The 20,781-nt window shown below is 43.9% G+C and overlaps 1 protein-coding gene across 1 annotated transcript in view; it reads right to left on the bottom strand.

Annotated features, from left to right (window-relative positions):
- The window catches only part of FRYL (FRY like transcription coactivator), a 336,418-nt gene that overhangs the window by 102,624 nt on the left and 213,013 nt on the right, over positions 1-20,781 (bottom strand). The window contains exons 33-37 of the mRNA XM_065404953.1: positions 16,542-16,801; positions 14,527-14,667; positions 11,023-11,191; positions 7,270-7,354; positions 5,118-5,206 (exon numbers count right to left, since the gene is read on the bottom strand). Of these exons, the coding sequence (XP_065261025.1) occupies positions 5,118-5,206; positions 7,270-7,354; positions 11,023-11,191; positions 14,527-14,667; positions 16,542-16,801 (744 nt within the window). The remainder of the gene's footprint in view (positions 1-5,117; positions 5,207-7,269; positions 7,355-11,022; positions 11,192-14,526; positions 14,668-16,541; positions 16,802-20,781) is intronic.

Genomic DNA, 20,781 nt, shown 5'->3' with positions numbered 1-20,781 from the left:
CAATAGGTCAATAACGTGCCATCGCTGGTAATTAGTAACAATGGTCAATGATGGGATATTAAAAGTTACTACAGAGAACATTTTCCGGAGGGTCTGGCTGGAGAATCTTGCCCACATGCTCGGGGTTCAGCTGATTGCCATATTTGGAGTCGGGAAGGAATTTTCCTCCAGGGTAGATTGGCAGAGGCCCTGGAGGTTTTTCGCCTTCCTCCGCAGCATGGGGCAGGGGTCGCTGGCTGGAGGATTCTCTGCGACTTGAAGTCTTTAAATCATGATTTGGGGACTTCAACAGCTGAGTCAAGGGAGAGAATTATTCCAGGAGTGGGTGGGTCAGCTTTTGTGGCCTGCATCATGCGGGAGGTCAGACTAGATGATCATAATGGTCCCTTCTGACCTTAAAGTCTATGAGTCTAGGAGTCTCTTTCCCCCCCCCAACTCATCCCATGTTCCCTCTTTTTTTCTCTCCAATAGCAATCTGCCCCAGATTTTTTCACTGCTCCCCAGTTTGGCTTCTCACCTCTATTAAGTCCCTTCTGTTGTATTTGGGAATGGCTGTTTATGAGGTGTGGCTCCTTTAAGGAATCAGGAAGTAGAGCCAAGAGTAGGAACAGGAGGGACCCCAGTGGGGGTCATGAGGAAGAGAACCTAGAAGGGGTGCCAGCAAGACCGCTGGAATAAAGTTTGTTCTTGTTTGTATTTAAACCTGAGTGGTCTTCCAAGTTATTGGGGACCACAGTGGCAATGGGGATGTTGGACCAACTGTGCTCCCAGCTACCATACAATCCCCAGCCTCTGTGACCATACCTGCCCAAATTCTGATGCTACCAGGGGACCCACCCTTGCTATGGACCAGATGGATCGCAGCATTCAAAGTGTACTTGATGGTGGTTAGTCTGGAAGCAGCACCAGAAGCTCGCATTTCTACTCCATGCACTAGGTACCAAGGCTTTCTGATCTTCACTCTGGAGACATGCACATCGTATCAGAAGGCAGTAATGGCATTAGCAGCACACCTTCACTCCACACCCTATGCTATGCTCAAGCGTATTAAATTTCTGTGGCCAGTCAAACTCTTCACAGAATCAGTCTGCTATGTTTGTAGCTAGCCTCCAGGAAGTGGCAGTTAACATGCAAATTTGCAACCCTAACTGATGAGATGATTCGGGATTGGTTTATGGAGCGGATTTCATACCTACACTTGTGGGAGCACCTCCTTATGGAAACAGATTCCCTGACACTTCACGGAGCGGTAGAGACTGGCTATCAATTTGAACTTGCAATTCAAGAGGCTCATTCCCTTTCCCAGACCCACACTCCTCTAGGTTCTTCTTCTTTGGGGGCATCCACCACTGTAGTCATCCTAGTACTGCATACTGACAGGGGTTCAAGTAACTGTGTAACTGGGAGTGTTCAGCTCAGGGACAAATGGGTCGACAATGTGGAAAACTTAACCTTTTTGCCAGATGGTGTTGTTCTACCCCAGCTGTCACTTATATGGATGACCGGGGAGGAAGGAAGATTGCATCCCTTAGGGGATCATGGAACCGGGACAGTTTTAAAAGCTGCCTCTGCCATTTAGTGGATGTGGAGATACTGCTGAGCATGAGCACTGGAGCATGAGTTTCACTCAAACTACACCATATATCATAGATATTTTGCCTATTTCACCTTGCAGCCAGTACAGTCCTCACTATTTGGATATGGCAATGTGAAAATCACTTTGCTGAGGATGGTGGCTCTCCCCATGATATACTGTCAACAAGAAGTGGGAGCATTCCCATTTTACGGCCAACCTTCTTGGGCTGGATCTGTTCTGGGCACTGGGCTTTAAAGTATTAGACTCAAAAAACACAGAAATCCGCCTTGTGGAGGATGACTGGAGAGATGTACTCCCCAAGGTTTCTTCTGGACACGGATGTTGCCATAGCTATGAGCATCGTCCATGGACACGGATGTTGCCAGTGGAGCATCGTCCACTGGCCTCCCCAATTATACAGCCATTCTGCAGTCCTCCCTGGGTGTTAAAGGATGTCGTAGTCACAGAGATTTCTCACTTGCTCAAGGAGGACATTATAGAAGTGACCGACTTCGCTTTGGATGTTAAACCTTTTTGTTGCAAAAAAGAAAGAAGGAAGACTACTTATGATCACCTGTCAAATCCATAGAAAGTGAAATTATGAGCCAGGAAGGGCATAATAATGCCTTGACTGATCTCTCTCTTGCCACTCCCAAATCATTGTTAGAGACACTGCCCCAGGATGTACTGTTACAAGCAGGGCTGTCCCTAGGGTGGTGCGGGGCCCGGGACATAGGTGCTGAGTTTCTAATCTGCTGGGGGGTGCTCCCCCTGGTTCCGCCCAGGTCCCGCCCCCACTCCACCACTTCCCCCAACCCCGCCCTGCTTCTTCCCACCCCCACTCTGCCCCCACCCCGCCTCTTCCCACACAGTTCCGCCCCATCCCCTGAGCACGCTGCGCCCTTGCTCCTCTCCCCTCCCCCCCAGTGCCTCCTGACACCGCAAAACATTTGATCTGCTGTAGTTGGTAGGTGTTGAGAGGGAGGGGGAGGCGCCAATCAGTGGAGCCCGCCGGCAGTCAAGAGACGCTGGGGAGAGGGGAGGTTCTAGCAGGGGGGCTCCTCCTTGCCCACCCACCCGCCTGCCACTCGCCTCCCTGTTCGCTTCCTCATCCCGCTTGCCTGCCCGCCTCCCGCCTCACCTCCCCGCCCGCCTCCTCACGATTTTATCTAAGAGCGGGGCCCCCCAAAGCACGGGTCCGGGGAGGTCACCCCGATTCGCCATACCCAAGGGACAGCTCTAGTTACAAAAAAGTTCTCAAATGTGTTTTTCAGGATTGGCCAAAAACTATTTCAGATTATCAGGGGGTTATTTTCATGTGAGACTTGAATTGTCATCATGGGGTGATCAAGGTCTACTTTGGGACTCATAGGTGGAATTTCCAGAGGCCATGTGGACAGAAATGCTGGCAATTGCCCACAAAAGGCACCTTGGGATGGTACATATGAGGCAGAGGTGTTGCACAGCGGTACAGTGATCAGGAATTGATAGTCACATTGAAGAGTTGTTCAGAAATTGTGAACCACATTTACTTAGTAGTAAATCCTATAAGCAAGCCAGTGTACCACTGATTCCTACCCTGCTGCCACCTGGGCTGTGACAGTCCACAGCTAGCCTTATGTGGAGAAATAATTCCCACCCCACAGCATCAGTGGTTTCTATTAGTAGCTTAGAATCTTTTTCCAAATGGTCAGAGGTAGCAGCTAGCAGCCTAGTACCATCACAAGTTGTCTGTGATCAGCTGGAGGAGTGGTTCTTTAGGTGGGATTATCCCTGAATGATAATTACTGATAACAGACTGCAGTTTGTTTCTGCTTGTTTCACTCAATTCCTAGCAGATAAAGAGATCTGGTGTGTCTGTAGTCCCAGGTACCATCCTCAGGCTAATGGGGGTATAGAGAGATTTAATCTCACATTGAAGAAAGAATTTTGGGCTCATCTGACCCACGGTTTGCCCTTTCTGCAAGCTCTCCACCCAGTATTACAGCATTACTGGGCTGTTTCCCAGAGATCAATAAGTCAGTCCCCACCTTTCCTGATGCTGGGGTGAGAGCTGTGCTTATCATTACTTATTAAGCCCCATTTTAAAGATCCACAGGATATAGGTCCACAGGAGGTTCACAACCACATACAGAAGCAGCAGGCATGCTACAAAGGTTACCCAGATGACACACAGAGGGCTAAGGTGAAGACCCTGGTGGTGGGGCAATGGGTATGTGTTCACAGACTATGCAGGGGGTCCAAGTTTGGATCACAGCTTTCAATTCTGTTGCAGGCTATGCAGTGTCCAGGAGTGGTAACACACGAATTGCATGATGGGTCCCACTGGTATATCAGTAATTTAGTGCATGTATAGGAGCCCATCACAGGGGTAGGGGGTGTGGAAATCCCCACTGCACCATCTGCAGCTGAAGGGGTACTGCCTGCCCCAACCCAGGCTAGGTCTACACTAGATTTATATCAGTATAACTGTGTCATGCAATCCACACCCCTGAGCAATGTAGTTATACTGAACTAACTCCCAGAGTAGACAGCACTATGTCAACAGGAGAGCTTCTCTCTTCAACATAGCTACCTCCTCTTGGGGAGGTGGATTAACTACACCAACAGGAGAAGCTCTCCCATCACTGTAGTAGCATCTTCACTAAAACGCTACAGTGAGGCAGCTGCACCGGTGTAGCTATGCTACTGCAATGCTGTATGTGAAGACAAACCCAGAGGCTCCAATTTCACTTCCAACCCTGCATCTGCCAGCTGTTGGTGTCCCAAGGGTGATGAATAGACCTTTACGCTCCTGTGGGCCCCCATGTTGGCTGAAGGTCTTTGTGGTGTAACATCCAAATGAATTACTGGCATTTTGAAGGTTTAAACTGTATAATTTGTTACTGTATGGTTGTACAAAAAAAACCTGTTTGGAGGTGGAAAATGTGGTATCTGGGAATGGCTGTTTATTGGGCATGGCTCCTTTAAGATACCAGGAAGCAAAGCCAGGAAAAGGAACAGGAAAGGCTCCAGGGAGCATCACGAGGAAGAGAAACTTTGAGGGGGTGCCAGGAGGAGCCCTGGAATAAAGTTTGTTCTTGTTTGCATTTAAACCTGAGTGGCCTTCAAGTTATTGGGATACCACACCTTCCTTTGCTGATTGGTGGCTATTTGAGAAGGAAGTGGAGAGGAATTGGGAAGAGGACAAACCAAAAACTGCTGATCACAGCCCACTTTGGAGAGTAAGAGGAGAAGAAAGCACTACAACGTCTGGTTCCCCATCCTGTCCTGCATCCTGCTGTGGAAAGTGAGTGTCTGTTTTATTAGTTGCAACTTCAGCAGCAAAATTAGGACTGGGAGATTAGGGCTAAAGGATGGGGGAAAGCTCTTTTGGGCTGGATGCATGAGAAAGCAGCCTGCCTCATCTTTTGTTCCCTAGAGTCCCTGGTCACGCTCTCGGAATGTATGTGAATTTGTCCTATAATCTTTACCCAACAATTTTTAATATTTGTGAAAATTCTAGGCTATATTCACTCAAATATTTTAAAAAATATATTACTTTTTTCCTCTTCGTATGATCCTCCAGAGCTGCTGCTGTAGCGAGATTCTAGCCTGTGGTGTTGGCGGTTCAAATTACTATTCAACCCACTGTAGATATCTAGATGCACATAGCTGAACAAATGAATACATGAGTGTTAATAACAGGCATGTTTCATGGTAAAATAATATAGCAAGTCAGTGCTTTACACAAGGGTTTCTGTTCAATGTAACTATGTATTATGCAAAATAATTTATATTACAAAGACAATTATAAAGTTTTGTGATATGGAACCTAAATTAACCAATCACCCTCTATTAAATCAGTCAGGAGCACTTTCCAATGTATCACTTCCACTTCAGGTATCTCAATGAGACAATCTGTTGCAATAGTATATTTCTTTAAAACACCTGCATTAATATCTAGCTGAATACAATGTTTACGTACATATTATATAACACATTCATAGTACATAATATCTTGTAGTAAAACATGATAGAGAGGTAAATATTCACTGAAACTGAGGTTAATAGTTATCTCAAAAGGAAACAGAATAATTATTAAGAGCTTGTGTGTTAGGCATTTTACAAACATAACAAGAGTGATTCTTACCCCAAAGGAGCTTACACTCAAGTTGATCTTATCATTCACCAAAACATAAAGTCAATATATGAATTGACACAGATATTCACAGGATGAGATCCTCAACCCCCACTCTGGCCCCTTTTTGCTGTAGAAAATGGTCAGAGCAACATAAATGAGCCTTAAAAACCTCTTTTTCAGCCAGTACAGGATTCCCCTAGCACAAGCACCGTGGAAGATAGCTACATGGCTGCTTCCTAAAGACCCCCCCACCCCACTTGCAAGCCTGGGTGTAAAAGGTGTGTATTATGAATGTGGTTGAAGCATGCACACATGCAGAGATTCTGGACAATGATGCAGCTCTGAAGTCAGCCCAGAGAGATTGCTGGAACTCAGACAGGCCTCCAGCACTGTCTATCTTAGCTGGAGTCCTCTCCAGCCCCAAGAATAGCTGAAGCCTGGGAAGGTGCAAAGGTGGCTAAAAGCCACCTGAGCTGCCCATCCTCCTGGGCTGCAAGTTCTGTGTTACATCTCTTAGAAGCAAAGTTCAGAATCTTGCACAGAATGCCTTCAACAAAAATATCTGGAGAGCTCTCCTTTAGCAGAGCCACACAGAGGTTTCTGGGGATCCAGGACAAAATCTGAAACTGAGGCCCCCTACCAAGGGTACAAAAACAAACACTGAGGGGAGGGCTGGGGGACAGTTGGAGAATGAGCCTGTCCCACATTCACCCTGCAACAGCAGCTCCTGTCTCACAGGGCTTGACCCAGCTCCCTGCTCTGGTTGTTGCGATCTGATGGGATCACAGCACCACTCAGGTGCGGCCCTCTTGCCCCTCTGTCATGACTGGGGACAAGGGGTCGGTGGGCAAAACTTCAATAGCATTGTGACCTGGAGGGTGGTGTCGCAGCACCACTCTATTTGGGGACCCTCTCAAACAGGGGGCTCGAGGCAAACTGCCCTCCAGACAGTCCTGTCCATTAGACCTAACATTTTGTTTTGTTTTGTTATAACATGGGACTTGTCTGCTTCGGAAAGTTTACCAGCATAAGGCTAAGAAAGTAGTAATACCAGTCTAAAACTCTGCATGGACACTCTTATTCCAGAGTAAGAATGCCCTTTTCCCTTTAGCTGATACTGTTTTCAAAGTGACAAAAACTAAATCAGAAAAAGGAACTTTTATAGTGGAATAACAGTGTCAACATGGGGAGTTATACTGGAGAAATTATTTAGATATAATTTCTGCTGGTAAATTTCCCCATGTAGGAAAACCTTTAAGAACAAACAAAAAGCCCCACAAATCCTATGGGGCTGATACTATAGCAGCTCTGTTTTTATAGCTCAGATAGATTGAAATAGGAGGGCCACACAGGGAGGATCCACAAATCTGGAAGAGTAAATTAGAGATCAAGAAATAGATGTATTGTTGGTTCCTAATAAATCAATCAGGAAACAGAGATTTGAATATGTAATCTGATTGGCTGCAACAATAATATAGTGTAAACTAAGAAATCGATCAGACTGCAGTTATTTGCATTGGTTATAAGTAGTCAAGAACTCAGTACTGTTGCTCTTTGAGGAGATACTTACTTCTCTTCAATACTATCTTTTGTATGCTTATTGTCAAGATTGCCATCTGTAGGAGCAACCATTGTATTGCTACTGGAAGTGGTACCTGTAAATTAAGGACAAAGAGAAAAATAGCTTAGGATAGGTAAAAATATTGAAAAGTTTATGCAATGTATGAATTTATCTGAAAATCCTGGATCTATATTTTCTTTGTACTAAAGTAGTACTGTCCAAGAGCCATAGGGATACATTTATACCGCAAAAAGACACCTGCGGCTGGCCTGGGTCAGCTGACTCGGGCCTGGAGGGGTTGGGGGCTGGCTGTGGGACTATAACATAACAGTGTAGATGTTTGTGCTACGGCTGGAGCCCAGGCTCTGGGACTCCTTGGGGGTCTCAGGGCTCCAGTCCAAGCCTGAACTTCTACACTGTAATTTTATAGCCCCACAATGATAGCCCCATAAGCCCAAGTCAGCTGACCTGGGCCCACCTTGCGTGTTATATTGCGGTGTAGATACTTCCTAAGTGTTCATCACCCTTTGTCGCAATACGTTCAAGTATAAATTAAGGACTATCAATTTAAAAAACAATGGTTACAATTTAGATTTAAAAATATGGGCTGCTATAAACAAACATTTTCACTATGACAGAGATCCTGAAAGTTTTTGATAGTAAGGTCACTAATGCTCATGAAATAGTATTTACTAATATGTTTAGTCAGTTTGTGTATATAAAGGATTTGTGTTCAAGTCTTTACGATGTGCATTTAGTAGAAAGTTAATCTTTTGTAAAAGGTTTTAGATATGTATTTCTTCCTTTCCTATATGCTGCACTCCACACATTTCTAAGGGTATGTCTACACTTACGGCAGTGTTTAGAGTACAGACACTGCACACCTGGTCAGCATGGATATAAAGAGCAGTGTAGATGGTGAGGCATAGCTTAGACGAGTAGAATGACCTAGATGTCTGAAACCTAGGGTATATACACCACACAGCTCTCTACACTCCTCCATGACTACACTACTATTTTTAACTGTGTAGTGTCCACTGCCTCCCTGCTGCCGGAGCCTTTCACTGTGGCAGGAAAAGACTCAGGCAGCTCCCCCCTGCCAGAGTCTTTCCTCACCACAGCAAAATGTTCTAGCAGGATGGAGGCAGCGAGAGGTAAAGCTCAAGCAGCAGGGAGCTGCCAGAGCCTTTACCTGCTGCTTCCCTCATCAGAGCCTTTTCTCGCTTCAATGAAACGCTCTGGCAGTGAGAAGCTGCTCCCCACTGCTGCCCCCTGCCAGAGCCTTTACCTGCTGCCCCCTTCCGGAGCCTTTCACTGCAGCGTGTAGCGCCATACACCAGTGAATGTGGACGCAGCCTGCCTTTCAGTGCAGCGTGTAGCGCCATACACCAATGAATGTGGACACAGCCTGCCTTTCACTGCAGCGTGTAGCGCCATACACCAGTGAATGTGGACACAGCCTGCCTTTCAGTGCAGCGTGTAGCTACATGTAGCCTCCACAAATGCAGAAATGGTCTAAAATGTAGGTTTTAGGGGGTCTGACATATGTTAATTCACAATGTAAACAAACCAGAAATTAGAGTGCAAAAACACTATCTTTGTACTGTTGCAGCACAGGATCTACCCTTGTCTTCATGTCCATCTATAAAGCATCCCATTTACGTTAGCATTAAACAATAATAAATTATATGCATTTGTGCAGTAAACTGTAAAAATGTGACGTACAGGGGGAAGAAACACAACAAAAAAAATCCAAAGTGCTGATAAACTTCATTATAGGTGGAGTGGCAGAAGCACTTATATTAAAATTGTCTAACACTTTCCGTTACCGCCCACTATTTTATATATTGATTGCAAGTTGGCCTTAAAAAGAAATAGCTAGTACTAGCTACAGTACAGAGATAGTGTTTTTGCACTCTAATTTCTGGTTTGTTTACATTGTGAATTAACATATGTCAGACCCACAGAGGCACAGCACAGAACTTGCAGCCCAAAGGGAGGGAAGCAAAGGTGGCTGGCCTGGGCAGTTCAGGGCCTGGACAGGCCCCAGGCATAATTGGGGGGGGGGGGGGGAAGAGCGGGAGGAGGGGCTGCTTGTGTTATAACAGACTCCCCAGGCTGCCAATTAGCCACAGTGCTGCCTAGAAACTCTGCAGCACCGCATGCTACAGCCATGCTGATATGCCCTAAGCCTACACCATGCAAAAGAGCTGGTGAGGGCGTTTTCAGAAAGCAGCCTTATGGCTGTCTTCCACAGTTCCAGAGCTAGGAGAATCTGCCACAGATCCATGGTTACGGTTGCCAACTTTCTGACTGCAGAAAACCGAACATCCTTGCCCCGCCCCTTCTCCGAGGCCCCACCCCTACTCATTCCATCCCCCCCCCTCCATTGCTCACTCTCCCCCAACCTTCACTTACTCGCTCATTTTCACTGGGCTGGGGCAGGAGGTTGGGGTGTGGTAGGGAGTGAGGGCTCCAGCTGGGGGTACAGGTACTAGGGTGGGGTTGGGGATGAGGGGTTTGGGGTACAGAAGGGGGTTCCAGGCCGGAGCCAAGGGGTTTGGAGTGCGGGAGGGTGTGCGGGCTCTGGGAGGGAGTTTCGGTGCGGGAGGGGGCTCAGGGTTGGGGTAGGGTTGTGGGAGTGGGGGAGGGGTACGGTCTCTGGGCAGCGCTTACCTCAGGCATGTCCCTCTGGCTCCTAAGCGCAGGGATGGCCAGGGGGCTCTGCACACTGCCCCCGTCTGCAGGCACCACCCCCACACCTCCCACTGGCTGCAGTTCCCTGCCAATGGGAGCTGTGGAGATGGTGCTTGGGGCAGCACGTGGCGCCTCCCTGGCTGCCGCTGCGCCTAGGATCCGGAGGGACATGCCAGCCACTTCTGGGAGCCACATGGAGCCGGACACTGTGACCAACCGGACTTTTAGAGGCCTGGTCAGCTGTGCTGACTGGAGCCACCAGGATCCCTTTTTGACCGGGTGTTCCAGTTGAAAACTGGATGCCAGGCAATCCATGGGCTCAATCCTACAAGGTTCTTAACTTAGAGTACATGAAGTCATTGAGACTATTTATTTGTTTAAAAATAAGATGCTTAGGTGTTCTGCTGGATCAGAGCCTGAGGGCTCAGCAAGCTGCAGGACTGAGGCACATTGCAAAAAAAGTGTCCTTTTAAGTCTTCAGGTTTGTTTGTTTTTTTAATTTGTAGAAACCAAGCCCTTTGTCTACACACAGAACTTGCACCAGTTTAATGAACATTATTTTTAATTATTTATTTAAAATCGATACAATTTCCTATCTTAGCACTCTTAAATAAGTTTACACAGGCATATATAGATTTTGCTTATGTCAGTAAGCTACCAATTTACACTACATCAGTATAAACCTGTTTAAATCGATTTAAGGATTCCCAACAGTTTAACTAACTCGATTTAAAAACTCACTTTAGTTAAACCAGTGCAAGTTTTGAGTGCAGACAAGGCTAAACATACACATAGGTTCACGCAAAGAGAATCTGTGTGAAAATCAGTAATAACTTAAGATCAGTCTTGTATTTTTTAACATTAGCGAGATCTCTGTATGTACAAGGAATGGCAAATCTGACATTTAATGGTATCAATAAGTCAAAAATTAAAAAAAAAAAAGCTTTTTTATTTGTTTATATTAAATCTATTGGGCCTGTACTGCATTTAAATTTTCCAATTAACTCATAACAATAGAAAATAACAACTAAAACACAGTAATAGCCTAGTCAAACGAATTCTCACCTGAAGTGACAGAAGGAATTTTGTAACTGGAAGTGATGCGGTAATATGGTGGATTATCCATATGAGTGACTCCAGAGCTGACTGGATCTGTAAGCTGTAGTTCACTCACCAGTTCTTCCAATAGTTGCATTGTTTTATCTCTACCCAAGTAAACAATAACCTTCTTCACCTGTCATTAAAAACAGAAATATTTGAGAGATTGAATTTATGTTTTTTTAAAGATGAGGAAAAAACAGAAGGTGAACTGTACACCACAATCCTTTGCCGTTAGCTACATACCATTTACTATTTATTGCATATGAAGATTTATGTAATCTATTCTAGTTCTAAGAGAAATCATAATGACATAAGTATCTAGGCTGTTCTCAGTGATGGCAGATGACAGAACAAGAAGAAATGGTCTCAAGTTGCAGTGGGGAGGTTTAGGTTGGATATTAGGAAACACTATTTCACTAGGAGGGTGGTGAAGCACTGGAATGGGTTACCTAGGGAAGTGGTGGCATCTCCATCCTTAGAGATTTTTAAGGCCTAGCTTGACAAAGCCCTGGCTGGGATGATTTAGTTGGTGTTGGTCCTGCTTTGAGCAGGGGATTGTACTAGATGACCTCCTGAGGTCTCTTCCAACCCTAATATTCTATGATTCTATGATCTGTCACTAGGAATAAACATCAGAAATATAAACAAAGATAGCATTCCTTACTGAGATATCATGAAGATAAAAAAATTCCTTACCAGTGTTATAAAAAACAACCCACATTAGATTATTAATATTTAAATGCAAATATTTAAATTTTTACAGACTTTAATATTCATCATTTATTGTGATTATTTACTTTTTGCATTTAATTTAAGTTGGACAACGAAAATGCAAACTTATAAAGTTTCATTTTTGTTTTTATCCAGTTTCACTTTCTGATTCTCATATATTACTATAGCCACATGTTTGTTGTGTATGCTGCAGAGACATTTAAATCCAAACAAAAATAATGATTTAATTGAAATACCTTTTAAAAAAAACAATGAAACACATTTCAATTAGGTTTCGTAAAATCACGTTTTAATAAACCTATACTTTTGCCCTATACAGCGTCCTTTTAATGATGATACAGTGTGAACTTTATTTTACTTGTATTATTTGTACCACTTTTCTTGTTCAAGTGCTAATATTGCAACACAGCATATGTTTAAATCTCAAGATATTTGAGTCCTTCGTATGTTTTAACAAGATCTTAAACAACTAATTAAAGAAATATTTTATTATTAATTGCATATTAAGTCAATGTGGGATCTATATGAGGTCTTATTTCAGTAAATTATTGTAAGTTATATTCTTTAAGAAATAAACAAAGAAAAAAAGTACTTCGAACTCAATGCTGAGAAACAGAAGACTGTCAATAGTTATTCTAGTTAGGGATAAAATGATCGCTCATTCTTTTACTCTTTTCAGCAACCTCTGATAACATTAGAGATGCCAGGTGTCTGGTTTTCGACCAGAACACTGGATCGAAAAGGGACTCTGGTGGTTCCAGTCAGCACCGCTGACCAGGCTGTTAAAAGTCCGGTTAGTGTGGGGCTGGCAGGCTTCCTACCCGGCTCCACGCAGGTCCTGGGAAGCGGCCAGCATGTCCCTCCGGCTTCTAAGCATAGGGACAGCCACGGGGGCTCCAGACACTGCCCCCGCCCCGAGCACCAGCTCCGCAGCTCCCATTGGCTGGGAACCATGGCCAATGGGAGCTGCGGGGGAGGCACCTATGGACAGGGGCAGTGCACGGAGCCCTCTGCCCCCCCGACCCCCGCCTAGGAGCGGGAGGGACATGCCGTCCACTTCCCGGGAGCCGCCTGAGCCCGGAGCCTGCATCCCTCACACCCTCCCGCACCCCAACTCCCTGCCCCAGCCCTCAGCCCCCTCCCAAATCCAAATTCCCTCCTGGAGCCCGCACCCTGCATCCCCTCCCACACCCCAATCCCCTGTCCCAGCCCTGAGCCCCCTCAAATAGCCAAACTCCCTCCCGGAGCCCACACCCCGTACCATCTCCTGCACCCCAACACCCTGCCCCAGCCCAGAGCCCCCTCCTACACCCCAAATCCCTCATCCCCGGACCCACTCCAGAGCCCACACCCCCAGCTGGAGCCCTCCCTGCACTCCGAACCTCTCGGCCGCAGCCCAGAGCCCCTTCCTCCACCCCAAACCCCTCATCCCTAGCCCCACCCCAGAGTCCGCACCCCCAGCCAGAGCCCCCACCCCCTCCCACACCCCAACCCCCTGCCCCAGCCCAGAGCCCCCTCCCACACCCTGAACACCTCATTTCTGGACCCACCCAAGAACCTGCACCCCAGCTGGAGCCCTCACCCCTTCCTGCACCCAACCTCCTTCCCCAGCCCGGTGAAAATGATCGAGTAAGGGTAGGGGAGAGTGAACGACAGAAGGAGGGGGGATGGAGTGAGTTGGGGGCAGGGCCTCAGAGAAGGGGCGGGGCAGGGGTCTTCAGTTTTCTGCAATTAGAAAGTTGGCAACCCTAGATAACAATGATCTTGAATTTATCTTGAGGCATCTAGAGATCCTGGAAACTGGATGGAGTCATTCCTCAGTATCTCCATTCTGATTTTTCTGTGTGAACTCAGAGGTTAGTGGCAAACAATTGCTCTGCGGATTCTCTAATGCAGAGTACCATGGGGGATTATTTTGCCATTGCTTTGGTTCAACATGTATATAAAATTATACTGGGTTGTGATGTGAGGTGTTTGAGCTGGAATTCCCTCATTAAAAGTTGGAAGGAATTATTGGCACCATGTTCCTTGTTATTGATTACTCCACAAAATACTGAACAGTGCTGCTCTTCTCTCAAAATCCATTGGTAAAACTGGCCTGCTCACCCTGTAACCCCTTGTCTCCACCCACAAATAATTCCTATGCCCTTCCACCCTTGGAAGGTTTCCACAATTCTACAGGTCTGCAGGCAGCCCTTGCAGTATTCCATCATTCATTTATTAATTTATCAGTCATGAGAAATACTTCTTATTTTTTTAAACCCTAGTCAAAATAGAGTTTTCTTTTAAAGATACAGCACTATATGGTGGTGCAAGAACATAGAATACGGTAACAAGATACGAGAAGAAAGAGGGAGTGAAACATAGTATTAAAAATCATCATGCATTTCTGAATAGAGGAATTCATTTATAAAAATACAACCATACCAGAAAGGGGAAGTCTTCTCATTGGGAGAATATTTGCATTTTGGAAGATAATTTGAAATAGAAAATACATGTCAACGTCAGAGACTGCAAAATAGGAGACATTGAATTTGAACTGGTCACAGCATTGAGTTGTCACATTGTGACACAATGGGATGACATCGGCCTCATGCTGTATTAGAATGTGATAGCATGACCCTTTATGTTACTATTCATCTATTTAGTGGTCTTCAATGAGGAGTTGCTAAACACATAAAATAACATTTTAAAGAAATAAGAACGTGAGGGAAGACTGTAGCATCAAGCACTTACATAAGGCAAGAGGCTGGGCTCACTATTCACTCCACAAATGCTGATCAAGAAGTGCAAAATTATTTTCATATTCTTTGGCCAGCTGTCTGCTAGAGTAGTCCAGACATTCTCTATCTCTGACCATGCCACTTCATCACCATACTAGAAAACAAAATTAAGATATCCCTTTTGTAAAGTTCAATAATATAAATAACTTCAAGCAAGGATTTTCTATTGAATAAGTTTAATAGGCTTGAGAAAAAGGAAACAAACTCTTATGATCAGCTACTATGTTTTATCTATTTCTATACACTGAAGCTTCTATGAATGCTCATCCTCTTTAATATATTCCCCAAATACAAGTAATTCTCTCAGGGTCACTACAGTGAGCAAAGAACAACAATGTACAGTAAAAGCTGTGTTATCCGGCACTTTATCAACCAGAAAGCTATATTATCCGACATTTCTATTCTCTCCCAATACAAATCTTCAATCTAGTGACCGGGACTGGTATACTGCCCAGGTGGTTATGCAATTGCACATTCTACACTCTACTTTTATGCAGAAGAGGCAGAAAACAAGTAAGCAAGCGGATACCAGGGATTTATTCAAAAAAGCAGCTTCCAGGTGAGTCATAGGGTCATTACAGATCCAGCCCAATCTCCTACACCTTCTACATCTACAGTTATAATTGACGTTGATAATGATGACCCTGAGGCACTGCAAGAGCCTGAAGTACCTTCTGAATCAAAGAAAGATTAAATTATGTTCAGTATAGTTTTACTGTTAAATGTATTTTTAGTGATCTGGGTGTACGCCATGCATAGTGATATGTAGTGTCATATGATTACAGGTAAAGTTTTCTATACAGTAGGTTTACACCTAAGTGCTTCAAGAAACCAACCACTCTGCAATGCAGTACTACTGGATTGGTGAGTACCTGTATACTATTTTATACTTTTTTCATTTTATTGTATTCTAATTCTTTGAAAATTGGTATTCAGTTGGTAAATATAACTTAGTTAACTGGAATTTTTGACTAACCGGCACCCCTCATTCCCCCAACACGCTGGATAACAAAGCTTTTACTGTAGTTTGCAATGCATACTTGTCAGCTATCCAGATTTAGCTGCCACTGCTGAGGTTTTACTAATGCATCCCAGCTACTGACAGTCCTACACAATGTCCCAGAAACCACTTACTACCTGAATTTTTTAATTTAAAAAGCCAGCCTTTCACCTCTAAGAGCCACTGGGCAGAGGAGCAAAGGCACCCTTACCCTCCCTTTCTCTCTGCTGTGATACAGAAAATAAATGAGACAAGGAAAGTGGACAGCCTTCCGTCAGCTACCAGCAACAGGATTAGCCCACACCACCACCATCTCTCTCGTATCCCACCCTTCCACATCACTCTCAGAACTTTGGTTTCTAAGGGGACAAAAGGAGGGAGGGAAAAAGATGTAGTTTACTAAATGGAGAGAGAACATAAAGAAAACCTATTGTTTACTTGGAGGCAGGAAGAAACAGAATGACAAACAAATTATCCAGGGAGAATAAAGAAACAGAGAAGACACACACAATCTGAGCAATCCCTTTGAGGTTCTCTCACCACTAGTTTTTAGGTAGGTTTGTTGGGTTGTTGTTTTTTTAAGTTACACAAGGGAGTTATCTATCTAGATATCTAAATTATGGGACAGCAATTTTAAGCCTGTAATCATTAAGACATTCTTATTAAAAATAAGCTGTTATTATTTTATAGGCTCAATAGCATGCCATGTGCTTCTCCTAAAATTGCCCAGAATGTTCATTAAACTATTTGGTAGCTCCCAGACCCACAAATAATTTGGAGAACTGGCTTTTGAAAATTTTTGCATAAGCTGACAAACCATACTAATGAAGAATTGCATACTGCCTAAAACAGCTTGCTAATAAAAGCTCACTAATTGGTATCAGTAGCCCTATACTGCACCTCTTCCCTTTCTGGATTTAACAGTTCTCTGAATCAAACAACAAGAAATATCAAAAGACTGGTTTTACCTTTGCTGTCATATACATCAGATTGTTTAAAACCATAGCAGTAGCCTGTGGTGATCCCCAGCCTTCTCCTCGTAGCCAGCGCCTGCTGTTTACCATAATTTCTCTGTCTTTTAAAGAATCCTCTTCATCTTCATCTTGATGCCGTATTGTTGGCAAAGGTTTCAAATCTACCAACTCAATATTATTCATCCATGGTAGCAAATAGTGCAGCATCACCTGTCTCCCAGCAGGGCGTGCTGTTTGAATTCTCTGGCTTACCTCTGTTATTCAAAAATAAATACATACATAAAATACAAATCCATAAATATTACTAGAAAAGTTTCTGTGGTAGTATATTTATAGTTTTAGTATTTCATACAAGAATAAATTAATACTATTATTAGGGCTGTCAATTAATCACAGTTAACTCTCGCAATTAACTCAAAAAATTAATTGCGATAATAAAATGAATCATGATTAATCACATTTTTAATCACACTGTTAAACAATAGAATTCCAATTGAAATTTATTAAATATATTTGGATGTTTTCTACATTTTCAAATATATTGATTTCAATTACAACACAGAATACAAAGTGTACAGTGCTCACTTCATATTTTTTATTACAAATATTTGCACTGTAAAAATGATATACAAAAGAAATATTTTTCAATTCACCTCATACAAGTACTGTATGCAATCTCTTTATGGTGAAAGTGCAACTTACAAATGTAGATTTTTATTTGTTACATAACTGCACTCGAAAAACCAAAACAATGTAAAACTTTAGAGCCTACAAGTCCACTCAGTCCTACTTCCTTTGTTCAACCAATCGCTAAGACAAACAAGTTTGTTTAAATTTATGGGACCGTAGCGGGGTGTTGACCCACTCCAGCCATGATAGGGTTGGAACTAGCCCTGGGAGAAGGCTGGCAGGCTGTGAAAGAAAGACCTGAACTGATTGGGGAAGCAGCCGCAGCTGGGCCATGCCCCAGTCAGGACCCAGCTGGCCCTATAAAGGCTGGGAGCCAGGACTCAGTCTCTCTCTGCATTCAGAGAGGGAAGGGCCTGGCTGCAGGAAGATAGAGACTGGGTACATGAGTGGAGCAGGGCTGGGGAAAGGCAGAGGAGCTGGGGAGCTCCAGCCTGGAAAGCTCCAGGCTGCGGCCTAGCAGAAGGGCAGCCCAGGGGTAGGCCAAGGCAGCAGGTCCAAACCCAACCTTGCCTATGATGAGTGGCTTATACTGCAGTCTGCCCCAGGGAGCGGGGGCTAATTGGTGACTGGCAGTAGCCTACAACTGAGGCAAGGTGGAGACAGTGGGTGGGGGTTCCCCGGGGAGACCCTAAGACTGAAGGGTTACGGCTAGGGGGCAGCACCCCAGGTACAAGGGCACCGGGGTCCAGGGAGGGATGCGGGGGCCAGAGGACAGGTGGATCCCCGGCCTGCAGAGTGCGCTCCGGAGCTGGAATGAGCTAATTCCCGGAGACGACCAGCAGGAGGCGCCGCAGGGGTGAGTCCGCACTGTTACAGGGACATAATGCTGCCCACTTCTTATTTACAATGTCACCCTGAAAGTGAGACTAGGCGTTTGCATGGCACTTTTATAGCCGGCATTGCAAGGTATTTCCATGCCACATATGCTAAACATTCGTATGCCCCTTCAAGCTTCAGCCACCATTCCAGAGGACATGCTTCAATGCTGAGAATGCTCGTTTAAAAAAAAAAAAAAGTGTTAATTAAATTTGTGACTGAGCTCCTTGGGGGACAATTGTATGTTTCCTGCTCTGTTTTACCCACATTCTGCCATATATTTCTGTTATAGCAGTCTCGAATGATGACCCAGCACATTATTCATTTTAAGAACACTTTCACTGCAGATTTGACAAAATGCAAAGAAGGTACCATTGTGGGATATCTAAAGATAGCTACAGCACTCGACCCAAGATTTAAGAATCTGAAGTGCCTTCCAAAATCTGAGAGGGATGAGGTGTGGAGCATGCTTTCAGAAGCGTTAAAAGAGCAACACTCCGACGCAGAAACTACAGAACAGAACCACCAAAAAAGAAAATCAACTTTTTGCTGGTGGCATCTGACTCAGATGATGAAAACGAATGTGTGTCGGGCCGCACTTCTTTGGATCGTTATCGAGCAGAACCTGTCATTGGCACGGACGCATGTCCTCTGGAATAGTGGTTGAAGCATGAAGGGACATATGAATCTTTAGCGCATCTGGCATGTAAATATCTTGCTACGCCGGCTACAACAATGCCATGCAACACCTGTTGTCACTTTCAGGTGACATTGTAAACAAGAAGCGAGGAGCATTATCTCCTGCAAATGTAAACAAACTTGTTTGTCTGAGCGATTGGCTGAACAAGAAGTAGGACTGAGTGGAGGTATAGGCTCTGAAGTTTAAAAAAAAATTATTTTTGAATGCAGGGTTTTTTTGGTACATAATTCTACATTTGTAAGTTCAACTTTCATGATGAAGAGATTGAACTACATTATTTGTATTAGTTGAATTGAAAAATATTTCTTTTGTTTTTAACTGTGCAAATATTTGTAATAAAAATAATAATATAAACTGAGCACCGTATACTTTGTATTCTGTGTGGTAATTGAAATCAATATATTTGAAAATGGAGAAAACATCAAACATTTTTAAATAAATGGTACCCTATTCTTCTTTAACAGTACGATTAATCACATGATTAATTTTTTTAATCACTTGACAACCTTATTATTGAAGATATTTTTTATTTAATTGAGAACAAATTTGTCGTCATAATCCAAATGAAGGATGCAGATTTCAACTGAATAAGCCCTTTTGCTGAACAAAATTATATTGCAGAATTGGAATGCTGAAAGTGCAGGTAGTATCAACTGATACATTCATATTTAATATTAAGTAAAACTTTAATTGTCAAATTATAAGAAGGAAGTCCATACATGGAATCTCTCTTTATTAAAAACAGTTAACTATGTATCAATTTAAAAAACCATTTATGCAGAAAATCAAATGTATTAGGGTTAAATATTTCATATTCCCTAATCTAACAGACAAGATAGTCAGTTATAAAGCAAAAGGATCATGTCAAAAGTTGTCTGGTTAAAAGAAACTACTTAAAGTGTCTTTAAAGTTGTCTAAGGCCCTGATCCTGCAAAGACTTATGCATGTCCTTGAAGTCACAAGCTGAAATTCTGGCCCCAATAGAAGTCAATGGCAAAATTCCAATTGACTTCAGCATGACCAGTATTTAATGCAGTGTGTAAAGTCAAGCAAGGCTTAAATCTTTGCAGGACACGGTTCTACTGAGTAGGTTATAACTTCATGATTTCAGCCATTAAAAGCAGAACTACCCCTTCTGTACAAAAATCTAGCAACAGAACCCTCCTCACTTCCATTACCAGCCTCAGCTGTAGCCCAAAATATATTAAGAATATAAGAAAAACAAATAAACAATGCTACACTATACAGGGCCTCAATCCTTCAAAGGAATGTGCCCATCAGACACAGAGGGTACGTCTATACTTACCCGCTGGTTCGGCGGCAAGCAATCCATCTTCTGGGATCGATTTATCGCGTCTTGTCTAGACGCGATAAATCGATCCCGGAAGTGCTCGCCATCGACGCCGGTAATCCTGCTCCGCGAAAGGAGTAGGCGGAGTCGACGGGGGAGCCTGCCTGCCGCGTGTGGACCCGCGGTAAGTACCTTTAAGTTCGAACTAAGATACTTCGACTTCAGCTACGTTATTCACGTAGCTGAAGTTGCGTATCTTAGTTTGAACTGGGGGCTTAGTGTGGACCAGCCCAGAGTCTACTAAGGATCATTGCATCAGACAGAGCAACCACGGTTGACAGCATTACACCAGGCATCATGTAGCGAAGTTTCCAGATCTGGCTCAATCCTGTGTATTCATGAATCTTTGAGGCAGCCTTGTAGGCAGTGCCAGGTTGAATCAGGTGTGCACCTCTTCATGTGTCGAGAAGAGTTTGAAAGCAGTGTGCTGGCATGTTTTTGTCCATCCTGTTGACATGGCCAAAAAGCACACAATACCATTTTTTAATATAATGAGCAACTGAAGGAATGCCAGATCATTGCATGACTAACATATCCAAAAAGTCAAACCACTACATGCTCGGGATTTGGCGCTGACAGGATATATGGAATACCTGTAGCTGTTTCAAGTCTGATAGAGAGAGTCCAGTTTCTGACCCATTTAGCAATACAGGAGCACACAGGTTTGACAGATCTTG

The sequence above is a fragment of the Emys orbicularis genome, chromosome 5 (assembly GCF_028017835.1).
Source record: "Emys orbicularis isolate rEmyOrb1 chromosome 5, rEmyOrb1.hap1, whole genome shotgun sequence".
Classification (NCBI taxonomy): domain Eukaryota; kingdom Metazoa; phylum Chordata; order Testudines; family Emydidae; genus Emys; species Emys orbicularis.
The sequence above is the reverse complement of the archived record's forward strand: the minus strand, read 5'-3'. Positions and strand labels throughout refer to the sequence as shown.